At 46.1% G+C, this 16237-nt stretch overlaps 1 protein-coding gene across 1 annotated transcript in view; it reads left to right on the forward strand.

The window, feature by feature from the left end:
- Positions 1-5261, forward strand: part of Heatr6 (HEAT repeat containing 6) — a 28678-nt gene extending 23417 nt beyond the window's left edge. Inside the window, exons 17-20 of the mRNA XM_027426446.2 lie at positions 381-505; positions 1054-1150; positions 1598-1802; positions 3362-5261. Coding sequence (XP_027282247.1) covers positions 381-505; positions 1054-1150; positions 1598-1802; positions 3362-3933 — 999 coding nt within the window. The 3' untranslated portion in view covers positions 3934-5261. The remainder of the gene's footprint in view (positions 1-380; positions 506-1053; positions 1151-1597; positions 1803-3361) is intronic.
- The last annotated feature ends 10976 nt before the right edge of the window (positions 5262-16237 follow it).

Consider the following 16237-nt stretch of genomic DNA (forward strand, 5'->3'; position numbering starts at 1 on the left):
TGTTGTGTGCAGCCAAATGTTTAATTAGTGAATGATTAACTAAAGATGAAAAAGAGGGCATTACCTTGTGGAAGTAATGATTGAGAAAGCTGATGTCCATTTTTCTAAGAAGGCGGTGAAGTTTTCCTTTATTCTTACGTGTGACGTCCATCTCTAAGAAGGGTGTGTGGTGCAAAGAGTGTGGCTTGGAGGTGGAAATCAACCCAAGCACAGAACAAAATGTTAACTGTCACAGGCTCATGTCGAGTCCATAGATGAATTTGATTTCTAAATCAAAATTATCATCAAGGTTTATTTATAGCTTTCTGGGACCGTGAACTGTGAAGTTCAGCGGCAGCGGTGTGAGCTCCCTGAGTAACATAGCCTGGTTTGTTGTACAGGACGTCATATTTGTTGCAGACACAGCAAATGCCATATTGATGTCACTCCAAGATAAGTCACTAAACGTGCGTGCCAAAGCAGCCTGGTCCCTGGGCAACCTAACAGATACTCTAATCGTCAACATGTAAGTGATTCAGCCTGCTTACCCTGGGAGCATCTGTTCCAGAACTCCTAAAGGTGTCTTTCCTACTTACTTTGAAGGAATTAGCAAGAATTCCCCGTATTATACAGACACCTTTACTACTTTGTTTGAATATTTCCTTAAGCAATAAACCTAGTAGGTTCTTACTATGTATTCAAATACATATTATTGTATAACAGTATACATGTTCAGAAATACCTTGTTCTGATGTAAACACTCACCTACATTGTAGAAAATATCTTAGAAGGAATGTGAACCCTTAGTAATAGCTGCCCTGCTCTTAGGATACAGACGGTTTTTATTTGTTTGTCTATTAAACATTTTTATATACAATGTATTTTAATCATATTTTGCCCTAGTCTAACTCCTCCCAGATCTCCCCCACATCCATATCCACACAACTCCATGTATAACCTGGAAAGATCTGTCAAACTTGTTTCCTGAACGTTTTACTTGGTGATGGTATTGTTGTGTGCACATATTTAAGTTGTGTTTTTTTTTTATCCCGCCGTGTGCCTTGGGTGGGACAGGGACACACCAGACCCAAGTTTCCAGGATGAGTTCTCTGGGCTCCTGCTCTTGAAAATGTTGCAGTCTGCGATTCATGCCTCCACGGACAAAGACAAGGTACACATAAGATGATGAGGGCACCCTCGAAGCAGCGCGGCTCCAGCAGGGTGGTCTGTCAGTCATAAACCATCCCGTGTTCACAGGCACTCAGAGAGGAGAGCTGCCCACTCCGTCCTTTTACAGTTTATGCTGCTGCCTCGGGTCCTACAGAGAGTACTGGCATTCCCTCGTTGTCATATTGCATGCTACATTCATGCTTATCTGTTATTTAAACAGAAAGAAAGAGAAATAAGACAGATAGGGAGCTTGCATGTGCCCGTTACATGGTACGTTTAAAAAGCATTGGGTCAGCTGAGCATGCGTAGTTCCTAGGACTCACACCCTCATGGGGTTCATGTCTCATTGATTCTCTTGCTTTAAGACATGGAGGGTCTTTTTAAAAGTGGAATTTCTACTTTCTGAAACATCTCTGGCAAAATAACTCTCAGGCCTTTTATGTTTTAGGTCAAAAGCAATGCAGTCCGGGCCCTTGGGAATTTGCTTCATTTTCTCCAACCCACTCACATAGAAAGACCCAGGTTTGCTGAAATCATTGAGGAGTCTATCCAGGCTCTGATTTCTACTGTTGTAAACGAGGCTGCTATGAAAGTCCGATGGAATGCTTGCTATGCAATAGGAAATGTTTTTAAAAACCCCGCTCTTCCACTTGGTAAGATGTTTTCCCTCGCTTTGCCTGTCAACATCCTCTTAGGAAGGCTATACCAGTCTGTGCTGTTGTTGTTACAAGTGTTTGTGACAATGGTTTTTGTCAAACGAGTAGAAGACAGCAGGAACCAAGTTTAGTGGAACGATAAAATAAGTCAGAGTGTGTGTGTGTGTGTGTGTGTGTGTGTGTGTGTGTGTGTGTGTGTGATGGGGTGTTTTATTGCCATTTTGAAAGTATATTTACAAATACCTTTTTTATAATCTGAGAAAATACTCTATATGTTAAGCAAACTAAAACAGAGTATTAGCTCGTTTCTACAATGCCATCTCATTAAATACTTAGGGCAAAAGACAGGAAGGAAATTGGCCAAGTCCACAGTGTCACCTCTGGCACAGAGGGCATAGGTTCAAATTGCACAAGTTCTTGGTTCAGAAATAGATGCTCAGGACTTCTGTCCCCATCATACTGTCCCGAATACCATGAGCCTTGCTTGACACGTCATCTTGGGCTAGTAGTTTCTTCTGTGCACAGACCCCAGCCACTAGGAATGGCAGCAGTGGTCCTACATCTCTGCCTCTGACAGGATTGGAGAGCTAAGGGTGTGTCCCTTGGAGGAGAAAACCACATGGGCCAGCAGAGCAGGCACCATGTGAGGGGAGGGGAGGCTGGCCCACTATCCTTACCTCTTGGAATGTCCAGGCAGAGCAGAGCCTGGGAGACAGCGGCACAGAAATGGGAAAAAGACCATGCAAGCCTCTTATTCTTGACATTAGAAGTGTTATTATTTCTTAACAGTGAAATGTACAATGTGCTGTGGCAAGTCTGAGAAGGGAATACTCTTTTTGCTAACAGAAATAGGGCTGTTGCATGCGGTGCACAGCCATGCACCTCCAGGAGCAGGTTGGGTACCGTTCCATCCTTGTGTCTTCCACCAAGCTTTGCCCCTTTGGACAGATCAAATCCTATTTGGGCAGGAGAGGCTTTGATCATGCTGCAAGCTTGACTAGGGAAAGAGGGAAGCCAGAGATCAGTAGTTAGTCCCTTCCCTGGGATCCCATAGGTTGGCTTTTGCTGCCCTGCTCTTAAGAGGAGTCTTAGTCTCTGTTCTATTGCTGTGAAGAGACACCATGACCAAAGCAATTCTTATAAAGAAAAGCATTTGACTGGGGGCTTGCTTACAGTTTCAGAAGTTTAGTCCATTATCATTATGGGGGGATCATGGTGGCACTCGTGGAGCTGGAGCAGTAGCTGAAAGCTACATCCTGATCCATACACAGAGAGAGGCTTAGCCGGACATAAGCTTTTGAAACTTCAAAGCCTATATCCCGAGTGATGCTTTGTCCAGCAAGGCCAAACCTCCTAATCCTTCTCAAACAGTACTGCTCCCTGATGACTAAGCATTGAAATATATAAGCCAATGGAGCCATTTTTACTCAAACCACCACATGGGGTTATGATGAGAGTGGAGTAAACACAAAATGCATGCTTCCGCCACTCCTCTCCTGCTCACCCTGCCTATCTGTAAACCTTCACTGGTGTCAGTGACTATGAATTCTTCCTAGGGTCAGCTCCATGGACCTCCCAGGCCTACAAGGCCCTGACATCGGTTGTGATGTCATGCAAGAACTTCAAAGTGCGCATCAGATCTGCCGCAGCCCTTTCCATCCCAGGCAAGAGAGCACAGTACGGGTCTCTAGAACAGTTCGCTCAGATCTGGAATGCGTTGGTCACTGCCTTGCAGAAGAGTGAGGACACCACAGACTTCCTGGAATTCAAGTACTGTGCCAGCCTAAGGACCCACATCTGCCAGGCGCTGCTCCACCTCTTGAGCCTCGCCAGTGCCTCTGACTTCCCCTGCATACAAGACTCTCTTGAGCGGAATGGGGATATGATCCAGTTCTACATCCTACAGTTCTTAAAATCAGGAGTAGAGGGAGATGATCCTGGAGCAGTCCACACCCCACAGGAAAGGGACCAGATGGTCAGAGTGGCCCTGAAGCACATACACAGTGTGCAGGCGCTGCCTGGAGACACAGCCAAAAGGGTCATCGTGATCTTCTTAGAAGATACCCTGGCTATTCATTGTGACTCCTCAGGAGGACAAGTGGCACTCCTTGGCTCATCAGATCAGTGACTTTTCCCACCCTCCCTTCCGCAGTCATAAATGGGAATCCGAGGCCAAGCTTGTCCATTTGAACATGGAGTGCAATTCTAGGGCAGGCGCGTCCTGTCGGGGTTTACTTAGAATGGGTTACTGGCTTACTTAACTCTTTCTCAAAGGGCTCAGCCACTTTGGAGAGTGGTTCCATTACCGGCCATTCTGACCCTGACAACCAAGGCATGAGGAATCAGGGTGCATGCAGTGTGGGCACAGACAACTGGAGGTCTTGAGGTGTTTAGTCTCAGAAAGAAAGAAGATAGACTTAGAAAATAGGATCTACTAGAATTTGTATTTTCAAGACTAGTTTTAATAAATGGATTCCAAAAAACAACAGAAAAAAAAGTAACAATAAGCAGAGCAGGTACCCATGCAGTATCTGCTGGCACAGCTGCAGAACCCCTGCAAGAGTGCCCCTTGATGAGTGTGCAGCTGTTCACCCAGCAGCTACACGCACCCCAAGGCTCCTTCCACGTACCTCATGGTCTAGGAGCCTAAGCCACAGCACCAACTTTTGTCTAAATTCACAAATGACCTTCAGAATAACGTCCTGTACACTAAAAATGACTGTTTGACCAGCCACCTTTTAATTTGTATCTTCAAAGAAGGTTATTTGTGTAGTTTTGATGGTTTCAAAGACTTTTTAAAATTGTATTTATTAATGTCAAGCATTTGTTAATTTCTTGATGAATACATATTTAAGGGCATGCTTTTTTTCCTTTGCCCCAAAGTTGCTCTCTCTCTCTCTCTCTCTCTCTCTCTCTCTCTCTCTCTCTCTCTCTCTCTCTCTCTCTCTTTCTCTCCCTCCCTCCCCCTTCTCTCTCTCTCCCTCCCCCCCTCTCTTCCTATCAAGGTGGTTCAGAAACTGCTGTGTAGACAGTGATTGGGGAACAGAGCATTCAAACTAAGTCTTCATGCTCCGTTGGTTGGTAGAGGGCTAGCCTCTCTAAAGGGGCCACCTTCACGGGAGGTGCCCACATAGAGCATCCTGTGACCTTGCATTCCTGCAGAGGTGATTCTGAACTGGATTGCCGCAGAGGGATCCAGGGGTCCAGCTGAACCTGCCCTGACCCTGCATGACTCTTCCCATCCTTGGTACTTCTCCTCCTCCGTGCATTCTCAGCAACAGCTTCTTTAACATATTTTCATAAGAGTGAGAATGTGATGGATTCCCGGATCATTGAGCTTTCACCCATGTGTTGCTTGGTGAAAATATTTGTGAAACAGGATCTAATGGGTTCATTTGATGATCTGCTCCTATCCTTAGCTTATCTTGAATAAAGTTTCATCACGTTTCTTGTAAACCCTTTGGTTCCTGGGTTTGTGGAATGAGTGTCAGTTTTCTCCTAAAGGGGGAAATGCAGACACATCTCTAGGTATTTCAGGTGTCTGGGTCTCCACTTGTGTCTTCAGGGAACAGATCCTCACTTAGCCATCCTGGGCCTGTGGCACAAGGAAGTGCTTTTCCCAGCTCACCTGGTACAGGAGCAGTGGGTACAGCCCGGTACAGAAACGATGGTACAGCACATGGTGGGTAAAGGAGCGGTGGGCACAGCACACGGCCACACAGACTGCATCATTACAACTTGCTGAAATACAGAAACAGCGTAACAGTGGTGGATTCAGAGTGGTACTAAACTTTAGACTCCAGTGTAGCTCAGTGCTTATCTACCCTATGTGAGGCCCTAGGTTTGAGCCCCAGTACCACCCTGTCACCTTGCCACTTGGAGCAGGTCTGTGAGGAGAGGTCCAGGGAGAATTAACCCAGGCCCCTCCCACAGACGGGGCAGCACCTTCCAGGAGAACCAGGTACAGAGAGCTGAGGGGAAATTGGTGCTGCCTGCCTGCCTGCCTGCTTAGTGAGTCTGACTGTCTCCACCTCCTCTTCTCCCTCTCCCTCCCACCCGATCACCCCTCCTCCTTGTTCTTCCCCAGCCTCCTCCTGGGCTCCTGCCACTCCTTGCTGGTATCAAGACTTCAGCTTCTTCAGCCTCCTAGACTGTACTGAAGACCACAGCTCTCCAGGAATCTTCCAGGCCTTCTGCTTCATGGAGCGAGCAGATGCCTGTTCTCAACCTGTCTGCTGTGACGGTGGCCACTGACCACCTATTCTCTTCTGTATAAGCCATTCTAGTATTTTTATGACATATACATTCTTTGACTCTAGAGAACACTGCCTAATACAACAAAGAAAAAGAAAAGAAAAAAAGACCACCAGCCTCTAGACTCTTAGTATTTAATAGTTAGAGGCCGGGGCTAGAGAGATGACTCAACAGTTAGAGAACCCGGTTTGAGTCCCAGCCCCCACATAGCAGCTCACAACCATTTGTAGCTCCAGTCCCAGGGGACCCAAAGCTTTCCTCTGGTCTCTGCAAGCACCAGGCACACACATAGAAAATAAAAATATATCTTTTAAAAAAAAAATGAAAGTAAAAGAGGCACAGTAGCTTCCATTCGCTAGACTAACAGTGTGACCTAGCTTTTCAGCCTCTCCTTCGTCCAAGGGACCTGCTAACTCTGCCCACTTGTAGAACCTCAAAGGCACTCACGTGTAACCTGAGCAGTGTTAGTGAATGGGAAAACTGTGCCCTATGGGATGGAGTGGATGGAAATCTGTGGCATACTGAGGAAGGAACTGTGGATTTTTGATATTTTGACCAGCCACATCTCCCCATCTTCGTAGGTAAAAGCTTAGTGAATGACCCAGACGGTTGGTACAGTTCAGTGAGTGGAAACCCTCCTGTTCCTGTGAGCTCTATCAGGCAGGTGTTTAACCTCTCCTCTCTCAGTCCCCCATCTGTAAGACAGGAACAGCCCTGACCTCATAAGGGTGCTGCAATGGCAGCTAGTCAATACCAGGCAAGTCCTCCTGAACAAATACCTACGTCCTTGCACTTGCAGAGCACTGGACAGAAACACTGTCAGCATGCCATGGGCCTTCATGGTGACAAACACCAGCTTCCCCCTCAGTGTCATTTCACTGGGCTGTTAGCTGAAAGCCCAGACCTGGATCCAGCAGTGGAAAGACAGCCACCACAGGACAGGCCTCTGGCCTGCTCCAGGTTCCTCAGAAGGAAGGAAGGAACTTGAAGCAGAAGAGCCAGGCATTCTAGCCAGGGGCAGAAGTCCTTTCCCAAGTTCTGGGCCCATCCCACCTGCCAGTCCTCAGAAACCACAGCTCAGTTTTAAATCCAGAAGTCACGGGGCCTTTGAGGGACAGCTCTGCTACATAACTACTGTGCCCTCAGGAAAATTACTTGTCCACTTAGATATAAAGTTGGGACATTTGGGGAAACTTTGAGGAGGTGTTGAGGGACAGGTCATGTGAAATAGGTCTAACAGAGAGCAGGCACTCAGTAATAAATAGTGCCTCGGCTCATTTCCTTTGACTTCCTCCTTGTACCTGAATATCTTCAGCCATGGACACCAGATCCTAGGAAAGAAAGTCTGTCTGCCCCTGGTCCTCTAGTCCTGCCAGTCCTCCAATCCTCCAGTCCTCCAATCCTCCAGTCCTCCTAGTCCTCCGGTCCTCCCTCCAGTCTGCCCTCCATTCCTTCCAGTCACCCAGTCTCGATAAAGAGAACCTCAGCTTGAGTAGACAAGGCCTGACACTAGGGTTAGTTGGGGCCGAGTCTCTCCTAAAGAAGGCTCATGTGTTTGCCATCTCTGTTCACACAGCCAAGGACCACATCATGGCCATCAGTGACAATGGCCCCTAGGAGGGGTAAGGAGGGGGCCAGTGGCATGACACATCTCTGGGGCAGAGTCATGTGAACTCCTGCTCTAGTCTAAGCCATGGCAATAGGTGTTACTGTGGGAATGCAGACGAGTCCTATCAGTTAATACTATCACATGAGCATGTCAAGTAGGAGAACCCAAACGCTCAACTTTGTGGATGATAAGACAGTAAAACACCATGTCCTTTTCCACCCAGAATTCCTCTAAAGATAGAGAGGAGGGGTTGAGGAGACGACTTAGTAGTGGAATGCTGTATGTTCTTGTAGAAGGCATGAGTTCGGTTACCAGTACCCACAACTGACAGTTTGCCACCTGCTGCAACTCCAGCTCCAGGAGATGAAACCAATACTCTCTTCTGGTTCTGTGAGCACTCACTCTTGCACACAAACCCACACTCACACACACATATACATGTAATTTAGAAAATTTTGTTGGAATCTATTTTTAGTATATGTAAACATAGAAAGAAATAAAAGGTAGTGCATTAGCTGGGTGTAGTGGTGCTTTAAATCCCAGCAGTCGGGAGGCAGATCTCTGTAAGTTTGAAGCCAGTCTGGTCTACAGAGTGAGTTCCAGGACAGCCAGGGCTACATTGTGAGACCCTGTCTCCAAAAACAAAAACAAAACAAAAGGTAGCCATTAACATACTAAAATGTTTCCCAAGCCAGCCCGATTCCGTGCTGTCAGTTGACATTGTACAAGAATTAATGGCCAATGTGATTAAAACAAAATAACATTTAAAAAACATTTTACAAAAGACTCTAAATGACTATTTCTTGTATAAAGCCAGTCTGAGATACAAGATATGCAGATACCAAGAAAATAATAGAATACCAGAAAATAATAGAATACCAGAAAAATAATAGAATGTATAAGAGCTCATAAGGCAGCTGGCTGAAAAGTAAATATGCCCAATTCGGTAGCCTTTCTATATATCAGCAATAATCAATTTTATTTTTATGTTAATATTCACAGTGGCAACATGGATAATAAAATACCCAGAAATAAATGCAGTGAGAGTTCCTGTACATATTTTATGATGGAAATAAAAAATATTACTAAAGGTCATAAAAGAAGACATAGGAAGAGAAAATACTTCATGTTCCCAGGCTGAAGGACTCAATAGTATAAAATAAATCTATAAATTTATATTTTTTATCAGGATCAAAATTAGTTTTGTGTGTGCATATGTTTGTGCCATGTGTTTGTGTGTTGTGGTGGTGTGTGTGGCGGTTGTGTATATGTGTGGTAAGTGTGTGTGTGTGTGTGTGTGGTAGCCAGCAAGCCTGCAGTGATCCACCCTCCTCGTTTCCACCGCTCACATGCACTTGATTATGGGTGTTGGGGATCTGAACTCAGATCCTTAAGCTTACAATGCAAGTGCTCTCACTCCCCAGAACCCAAACTAGATCCCCCCACATTTTGTTTTGTATATGTGTGGGTGTTTTGCCTGCTTATAAGCCTGTGCAAAGAATTGCAGTACCTGCAGCAGCCAGAAGAGAGCAACAGATTTCCCCCCAGAACAGAAAGTACAAGAATTTGGGGCTGAGAACTAAACCTGGGCCTCCGCAAGAGCAACTGCTTTTAACCACTAAGCCATCTCTCTAGCCCCAAGACCTGTATTCACCACCACCTCTCACCACTAAGTACCCATATGCAACACTATATCAAGCAAAATCGGACTAAATATACTTTGAATACATTAAAACATTTCACTGAAAAGGAATCGCTGGCATCCAACAGAGGGAGAATAACTTATGCTTGGTTATAATTGACACTTACTGGTTGCCTTTTACTTTACAAATATTCCCCCAGACTCTTACATGCTCTATACTAATATATTTTAAAATTTAGACAACCTCATTATATGAAAGGATATAATTTGTACATGTTTTTATTACTTAAGTTTTTTTACTGTGGTTCTTTTTTCTTTTTCTTTTTATCCATTTAGCAAACCTTCTTTCTCTTCTTCTTTCTTCTTCTTCTTCTTCTTCTTCTTCTTCTTCTTCTTCTTCTTCTTCTTCTTCTTCTTCTTCTTCTTCTTCTTCTTCTTCTTCTTCTTCTTCTTCTTCTTCTTCTTCTTCTTCTTCTTCTTCTTCTTCTTCTTCTTCTTCTTCTTCTTCTTCTTCTTCTTCTTCTTCTTCTTCTTCTTCTTCTTCTTCTTCTTCTTCTTCTTCTTCTTCTTCTTCTTCTTCTTCTTCTTCTTCTTCTTCTTCTTCAGTACAAATAGCAGTCAGGCAGTAGTGGTGCACACCTTTAATTCCAGCACTCAGGAGTCAGAAGCAGGCAGATCTCTGAGTGCAAAGCCAGCCTGGTATACAAAGAGAGTCCCAGGACAGACAGACAGGCCTACATAGAGAAATCCTGTCTCGAAACTCATGCCCCACCCCACCCCCGAAAAAAAGTACAGGTAGCAAATATACACAGAATATATACAAATAGCACAGTTGAATGCCTGCAGTTTGGCATAATGGCCAGCAGATGGAGACAGAGAACGCAAAGTCATTTAGACCGGGCCTGCGTGTGGGGATGGGGTGGGGGTGGGGGTGGGTATCAGTTTGCTCTCCTTAGAAACAATGGCGCAGCTGAACTTTACATTTAAATCACCTGGGACAATTTTCAATAACTTACGACAGTCCACAGATTCTGAGTTCAGTGGTCTGAGGTAGGGGGGTTGTTTTGTTTGTTTGTTTGTTTGTTTGTTTTAAATAGGTTGTATCTACTTCCAGCAAAGTCTAAGACTTCAGAACATGCAACAATGTCGGGTCTCAAGTTAGTGTGTTGCAGTATCTTCTGGAGGACTTAGGAAACCCTGACTGTTGTAGTCTTTGTTCTCGAAAATCAGTATATTCTAAGATGATAATATAGTAAACCTGAGTTAATAACATAATCAGGCTGAGTCCGTGGCTCATGCTTTCAGCATTCAGAAGGCAGAGGCAGGCATATTTCTGAATTCAAGGCCAGTCGGTTCTCCATAGCAAGTTCCAGACCAGTCAGGTCTATATATTGAGACGATGGGTATAAATAAATAAGAATTTTCATTAACAAGAAAAAAAAAAACCTAAAGAGAGAAAGAAACAATATAGTTAGTACTGGTCTCATTCTGACATGAGATTCCTATATAGTACAGTGACTATGGGAGTCATATGTTTACACATTTTCCCTGTGGTGCTGAGAATGGAAGCCAGGTTCTCACACATGCTAGGGAAATCTTCCATTGAATGGTCTCTCCAGTTCTTGACAATGTCACATAGGAAATTTTCAATAGAGAAAAAGTTCCAGCAGCTTTACTTTTCCCCTGGAAATGAAGGTATGAGTAGTCCGGCCACCCTGGACCACCTCATGTCACCTGAGTGTCAGAGCTGTCCTCTGAGAGTTTGTCACCCTGTGAAGGGGTGTTAGGGGAAGCCAGACAGCTCAGCCCAGTACACTCCCAGTCTTCATGGGCTCTGCTCTCCAGTGCTGGTCTTCACTTCCTTGTAAGAAAGTGCGGGTATTATTTTTATATTATAGTCATTATAACTTAATTTCTAAATAGCATTTCAAAAGTAATAGCATTTTGTCTTGTGGAAAAGACAAAATCAGAAGGCTGTAGGTAAAAATGACATTACCATGCTGAGGTCGTTTTGATGCATTCCATTACAGACTTTTTTGAGGGTATGTGTGCGTATGTGATTCTGTGCTATACATGTGGACTCGTAGCACGAATAATAAAAACCCAGAGACAGATACTGGGGTTCAAGCTGAAGATCAGAGAAGCAAAGCGGCCAGCCGCTAGAGAGTTCTCACCTCTGCCAATGCATAGACCAAAGAGGCGATCCACCAAACCTCAGACTGATCCTAACTATACTGCTCCTCAGACTCACTCAGACTGCACTGAGCTCCTGTCTCCTCCCGTTTTATATTCCTCTCTAGTGCTGGGATTAAAGGCATAGGATCCCAAGTGCTGAGATCTCCTTTGTGTGAGCTCTGTTTCTTTTAGACTGGATCAGTTTCCTGTAGCTCAGGGTGGCCTTGAACTAACAGAGATCTGTCTGCCTCTGTCTCCCTAGGGTTGGGATCAAAGGCGTGTGCCACCGTTGCCTGGCCTCTATGGCTGACTAGTGTGGCTAGCTTTGCACTCTGATCTTCAGGCAAGCTTTATTTGTTAGATCATAAACAAAATATCACCACAAACTGGTAGTCCAAACTCATGTGTGCATGTGCATGTGATCTTGTCCACTCTGTGGATAACTAAGGCCCACAACTGGGGCTTCACAATATATGATTTACAGTGGGACGTTTTGCTTACCAGGAAGTGAGCATCGGTGATTCCTCTAAAACATGGCCTGCAATCTGCTGCTCTGATACACAATCATTTAACCGGATTCTTACGGTGGGATGCCATTTTCCAACCTTGAAGTGATTTACACATTACTCTAGTTTGTTGTTATTTGTGGGGAGAATTTTTGTTAGTGTTGTTTCTCTTGTTTTTTAGCCATCATTTAAAAACACTGATTTGCCTGTTTATTTTACGTGTGTGTGTGTGTGTGTGTGTGTGTGTGTGTGTGTGTGTGTGTGTGTACATGCATGTAGACACCTGAAGAGGCCAGAAGAGGGTACCAGATCCCCTGATATTAAAATTACAGGCATGGGGAGCCACCTGATTTGGGTCCTGGGAACCAAACCGAGGTCCTCTGCAAGAACAGCAGGTGCTCTTAACTGCTGAGCCTCCTCTCCAGCCCCCTGCTTTGGTTTTTTTTGGGGGGGAGGGGGTTGTTTCTTGTTTTGAGATGGGTTGTCATCATGTGCACAGGTTGGTCTTAAGTTCAGGATTCTCCTGCCATAACCTCCCCAGTACTGGGGTCACAGGCTGAACACCCGGCCATACAACTCTTCAGTAGGTGGATCTTTCCATACACTGATCTGAGGTAGAAAGGTAACCGAGTTTCTAAGCACCTCACTTAAATACTGTACCACTGGTCTAGTATTTAAGCCATCCTTTTGGAACACCCCTTGCTCCAGGTCACATCCTTACCTTCCCAGAGCCTTTTCTGCTTGGGAACATCCACTGAGGTAGTTGTCACTGAACAGTCAGTGTTGGCTTACAAAGTCACCCTTCCCAACTGAGGGGGAAACTTACTCTCCTTGCCACCCCCAGTTCCCATCTTTAAGAGCATCCTTTACTACCCTGGTGTGTTTATTCATCTGTTGTCTCCCTGCTGGATATAAGGTCACTTCATGTCTTGGTGGCTTTTATTGCATGGCCAGCCCAGCCAGGCACTAACAGGTTCTGGCATGAGTCTGTTGAGTAAATTGGAAAGGTATCAAACATCCCCTGTACAGATGAACCCTGAGGCCTCAGAGGAGGAAAATGGCGGCCCCCATGACCAGGCTCACCAAGGGGACAGGAAGAATAGAATTCAGATCTCATACAAAACTCTGCTACCACACATGTGTGAAACCCAGATATGAGGGGATTAGACATATAAAGAATACCATTTCCAAGCTTGGGCTTTTATTTTTGTTTTTACCACATCTGGCTACAGTCTTCCCAAACACGGCTTTTCTGAATCCTCGGGACCTGAGATAAAAAGCTATTGTAAAGGTTAGTGTTGAAATAAAGCCAGTGAAGTTGAGTGCAGCCTCCTGGGCCATCCCTGTCTCCCCAGCTTCTTTCACCACAAAACAAACCTTGAGGGACACACACACACACACACACACACACACACACACACACACACACACTATGTGTATGGGTGTTTTGCCCGCTGTGTGACTGTACATGTGTACAGTGCATGCAGTGGCCAGAAAAGGGCATTGGATCTCCTGGACCTGGAGTTACAGACAGTTGTGAGCTGCCATGTGGGTGCTGGGAATTGAACCTGGGTCCTCTGGAAGAGCAGCCAGTGCTCCTAACTCCTGTGCCATCTCTCCTTTGGCAAGAGGAGGGCATTGCCTTTTCAAGCTTAGAGATTGAAGGTGAAGGAGGGCCAAGGAGCCTTCCACTCATCTCTAGCCCTTTGAATGTAGATTTGTGGCCTGTGTTTTCAGGTTGAGGCTTTAGCCTTGAACTTCAAGAACTGTCCTATCCTGCCTCTGCAGCACTTGCTTGGCACTTGTACTCATAGCTAGAGCAGTGACACATACCAGCCACACACCTGAGCCCAGGAAAATGCAGGCGGGTGTCCTTGTGGCATTGAAATATGTGGAACTCCCAGCCAAGGGAGTGTCTGCCCCACCCTGATAAAATCATCGGGACTTGGGGCAGCTGGCAGGATTGCCTTGATGGCCCCTCTCCTACCTAAGCAGCAGACACTCCACCTTCTTTAACCTTTCTTTCATTTGTCACTTCCCCCAAACTCACAGCCAGAGAAACCGACGTAAAACCAGACAGATGCATGCTTTCTCAGATTCAAAGGTGAATGTTAAGCCAGTTCAAGGCAAGAGGCACTCCCAGGTGAGGGCGGTGAGGGCTGGACAGAGGCCAGCACAGGACTGAGGAGGAGAGCCAGTCAGGCAGTTCTTCCTGCTTGGGGGTGGAAGGGAAGGAGGAGGGAGTGGCCTACCCCAAGGCAGGGAGGTGTGACCTAGCAGATGGGCTCTGCTGGGTTAGTGTGTGGCGCTCCACCTGGGAGAGGGTGGAAGAGGTCATGGCGGTGTTGAGGAGGCTTTCTGGAAGTACCTTGGACGGATTAGTTTTAGGAAACACCCAGGTAGCAGTGGAGCATAGACAGAAGAGAGGAGGGGAGGGCTCCTACCTGAGGCTGCACTTTAGTCACTCAAGTGTGAGGAAGCTCCCTTGCTGGTCCCACCTGAAGGGAGTGGCTTTCACCTGCTGCAGGTGTGGCCGGGGCCCTGGGATATTGAAACTCCCTCCCTCGTGACTGAGGTGTCGGTTATAGAGGAATCTCCCAGGTGGGAACTACAGAAGAGGTTAGGTAGAGCCAAAGGCAACATGGACCGTAGAAGCCCAGCCCCTGGCTGGATGTGGATTCCTAAAGCTAGGAAGAAAGTGTAGCTGGTAGTACCCCCAAAGTTTCCACACAGTCACCATGTGACTTAGCAACTCCAGATGACACCCCCAAGAAACAAGGATGTGAGCAAGTACAGACCTGCCCACAGCAGCATCATGTGGGGTAGCCCCAAGCTAGAAACAGCTGGCCAGCTGATGATTGTAGAACGACATGGTGCGTGGCTACTCAATGGAATATTATTAGGCTGTAGAAAAGGCAAAATACTAACATAGTCCACATCATGGGTGAGCCTTGAAATGCTATGCTAAGTCAAAGAAGCCAGTCGCATTACATTGTAGGTTTTCATTTACATGAGAAGTCCAGAATTTGGCAAACCCCACAGGCGGAACAGATAATCGGTTGCCTGAGCCTAGGGGAAACAGGTGTTGGGGATGAAAGGGGAAAGTACCTGAATTGGGTTCCCAGCACCCATGTACAGGGGCTCAAAGCCACCTGTCACTCCAGCTCCAGGGGATCCAGTGCCCTCTTCTGGACTCTGAGGGTAACTGTACTCGTGACACTTAGGTGTCAGACCACCACGATTTCATAAAGAAACATTATCAAAGGAACAGCTTGGGAACAGTATGATTTCATTCATTAATTCACTGGAGAAGATAGTGGAAGAATTTAGCAAATATATTGTGAGAACCAGGCAGGAGAAAATATCGGGGAACAAGACAGAAAAAAAAAAAATCCTTCCCTGTAGATGTCCCTCTTCAGCAAGACAATAAAATAACATAATCAATGAACTGGGGTCCCGGGACCAGAGCCATGGAAAAACAGTTGGAGGCAGGGTGGAAAGCTCTGGGCAGACCGTAGCTCGGCTAAGTGTCAGGGAAGGCCTCCCTGGAAAGGTGACCTTTGAGCAGAGACGGGCAGGAGGTGAACTTGGGGGTACCCAAGAGTGGTACAGGCAGGTGACGGCATGGGGCATGTTAGGGGGACAGCAGACAGATGAGCAGAAGAGCAGATGGGGAGGAGGACCAAGGAGAGGATGACCTTGACAACTGGGGTGTGGGACCCTCCTGGCCTTGTCCCCCACCGTGAAGAGGAGGAATGTAGGAGCCATGGGCTGTGAGCAGAACTTTGCCATGAAGAAACCCCTCCCCATGGAAGGCCCTCTAAGTTGAGGTTTTCAGCCACAGCACTGTTGACACCTGGGACAGGTTAGTTCCTTGTGAGGCACTGGGGGATGCTTGGCAACTGCTCAGACCTCTTACCTACCAGATGCAGATAAGAACCCCTACCCCTGCTGTGACAACCCAAAGTTGTCCCACACTTTGCCAGATGTCCTCTGGATGGCTAAGACACCCACAGTCAAGAATCCTTCCTCTAGGTTATATGGGCCATGGGCCCAGAGAGCTCTGGTTCAAAAGGCTGGATTTGAGGTGGCCACGAGAACTGTAGAACAAGATGTCTCTGGAGCAGTGAGACAGAGTCAGCATGAGTATCACAGGAAAAAGGGGAAACGGCAAAGGTTTGGTTAAGCTTAATTTCTTGAACAAGGATTGTGTGCAAGGTGCTGGAGAAGGTGCCGTAAGAGCTTT

Source organism: Cricetulus griseus, chromosome 7 (genome assembly GCF_003668045.3).
Source record: "Cricetulus griseus strain 17A/GY chromosome 7, alternate assembly CriGri-PICRH-1.0, whole genome shotgun sequence".
In the NCBI taxonomy this organism is placed as follows: Eukaryota; Metazoa; Chordata; class Mammalia; order Rodentia; family Cricetidae; genus Cricetulus; species Cricetulus griseus.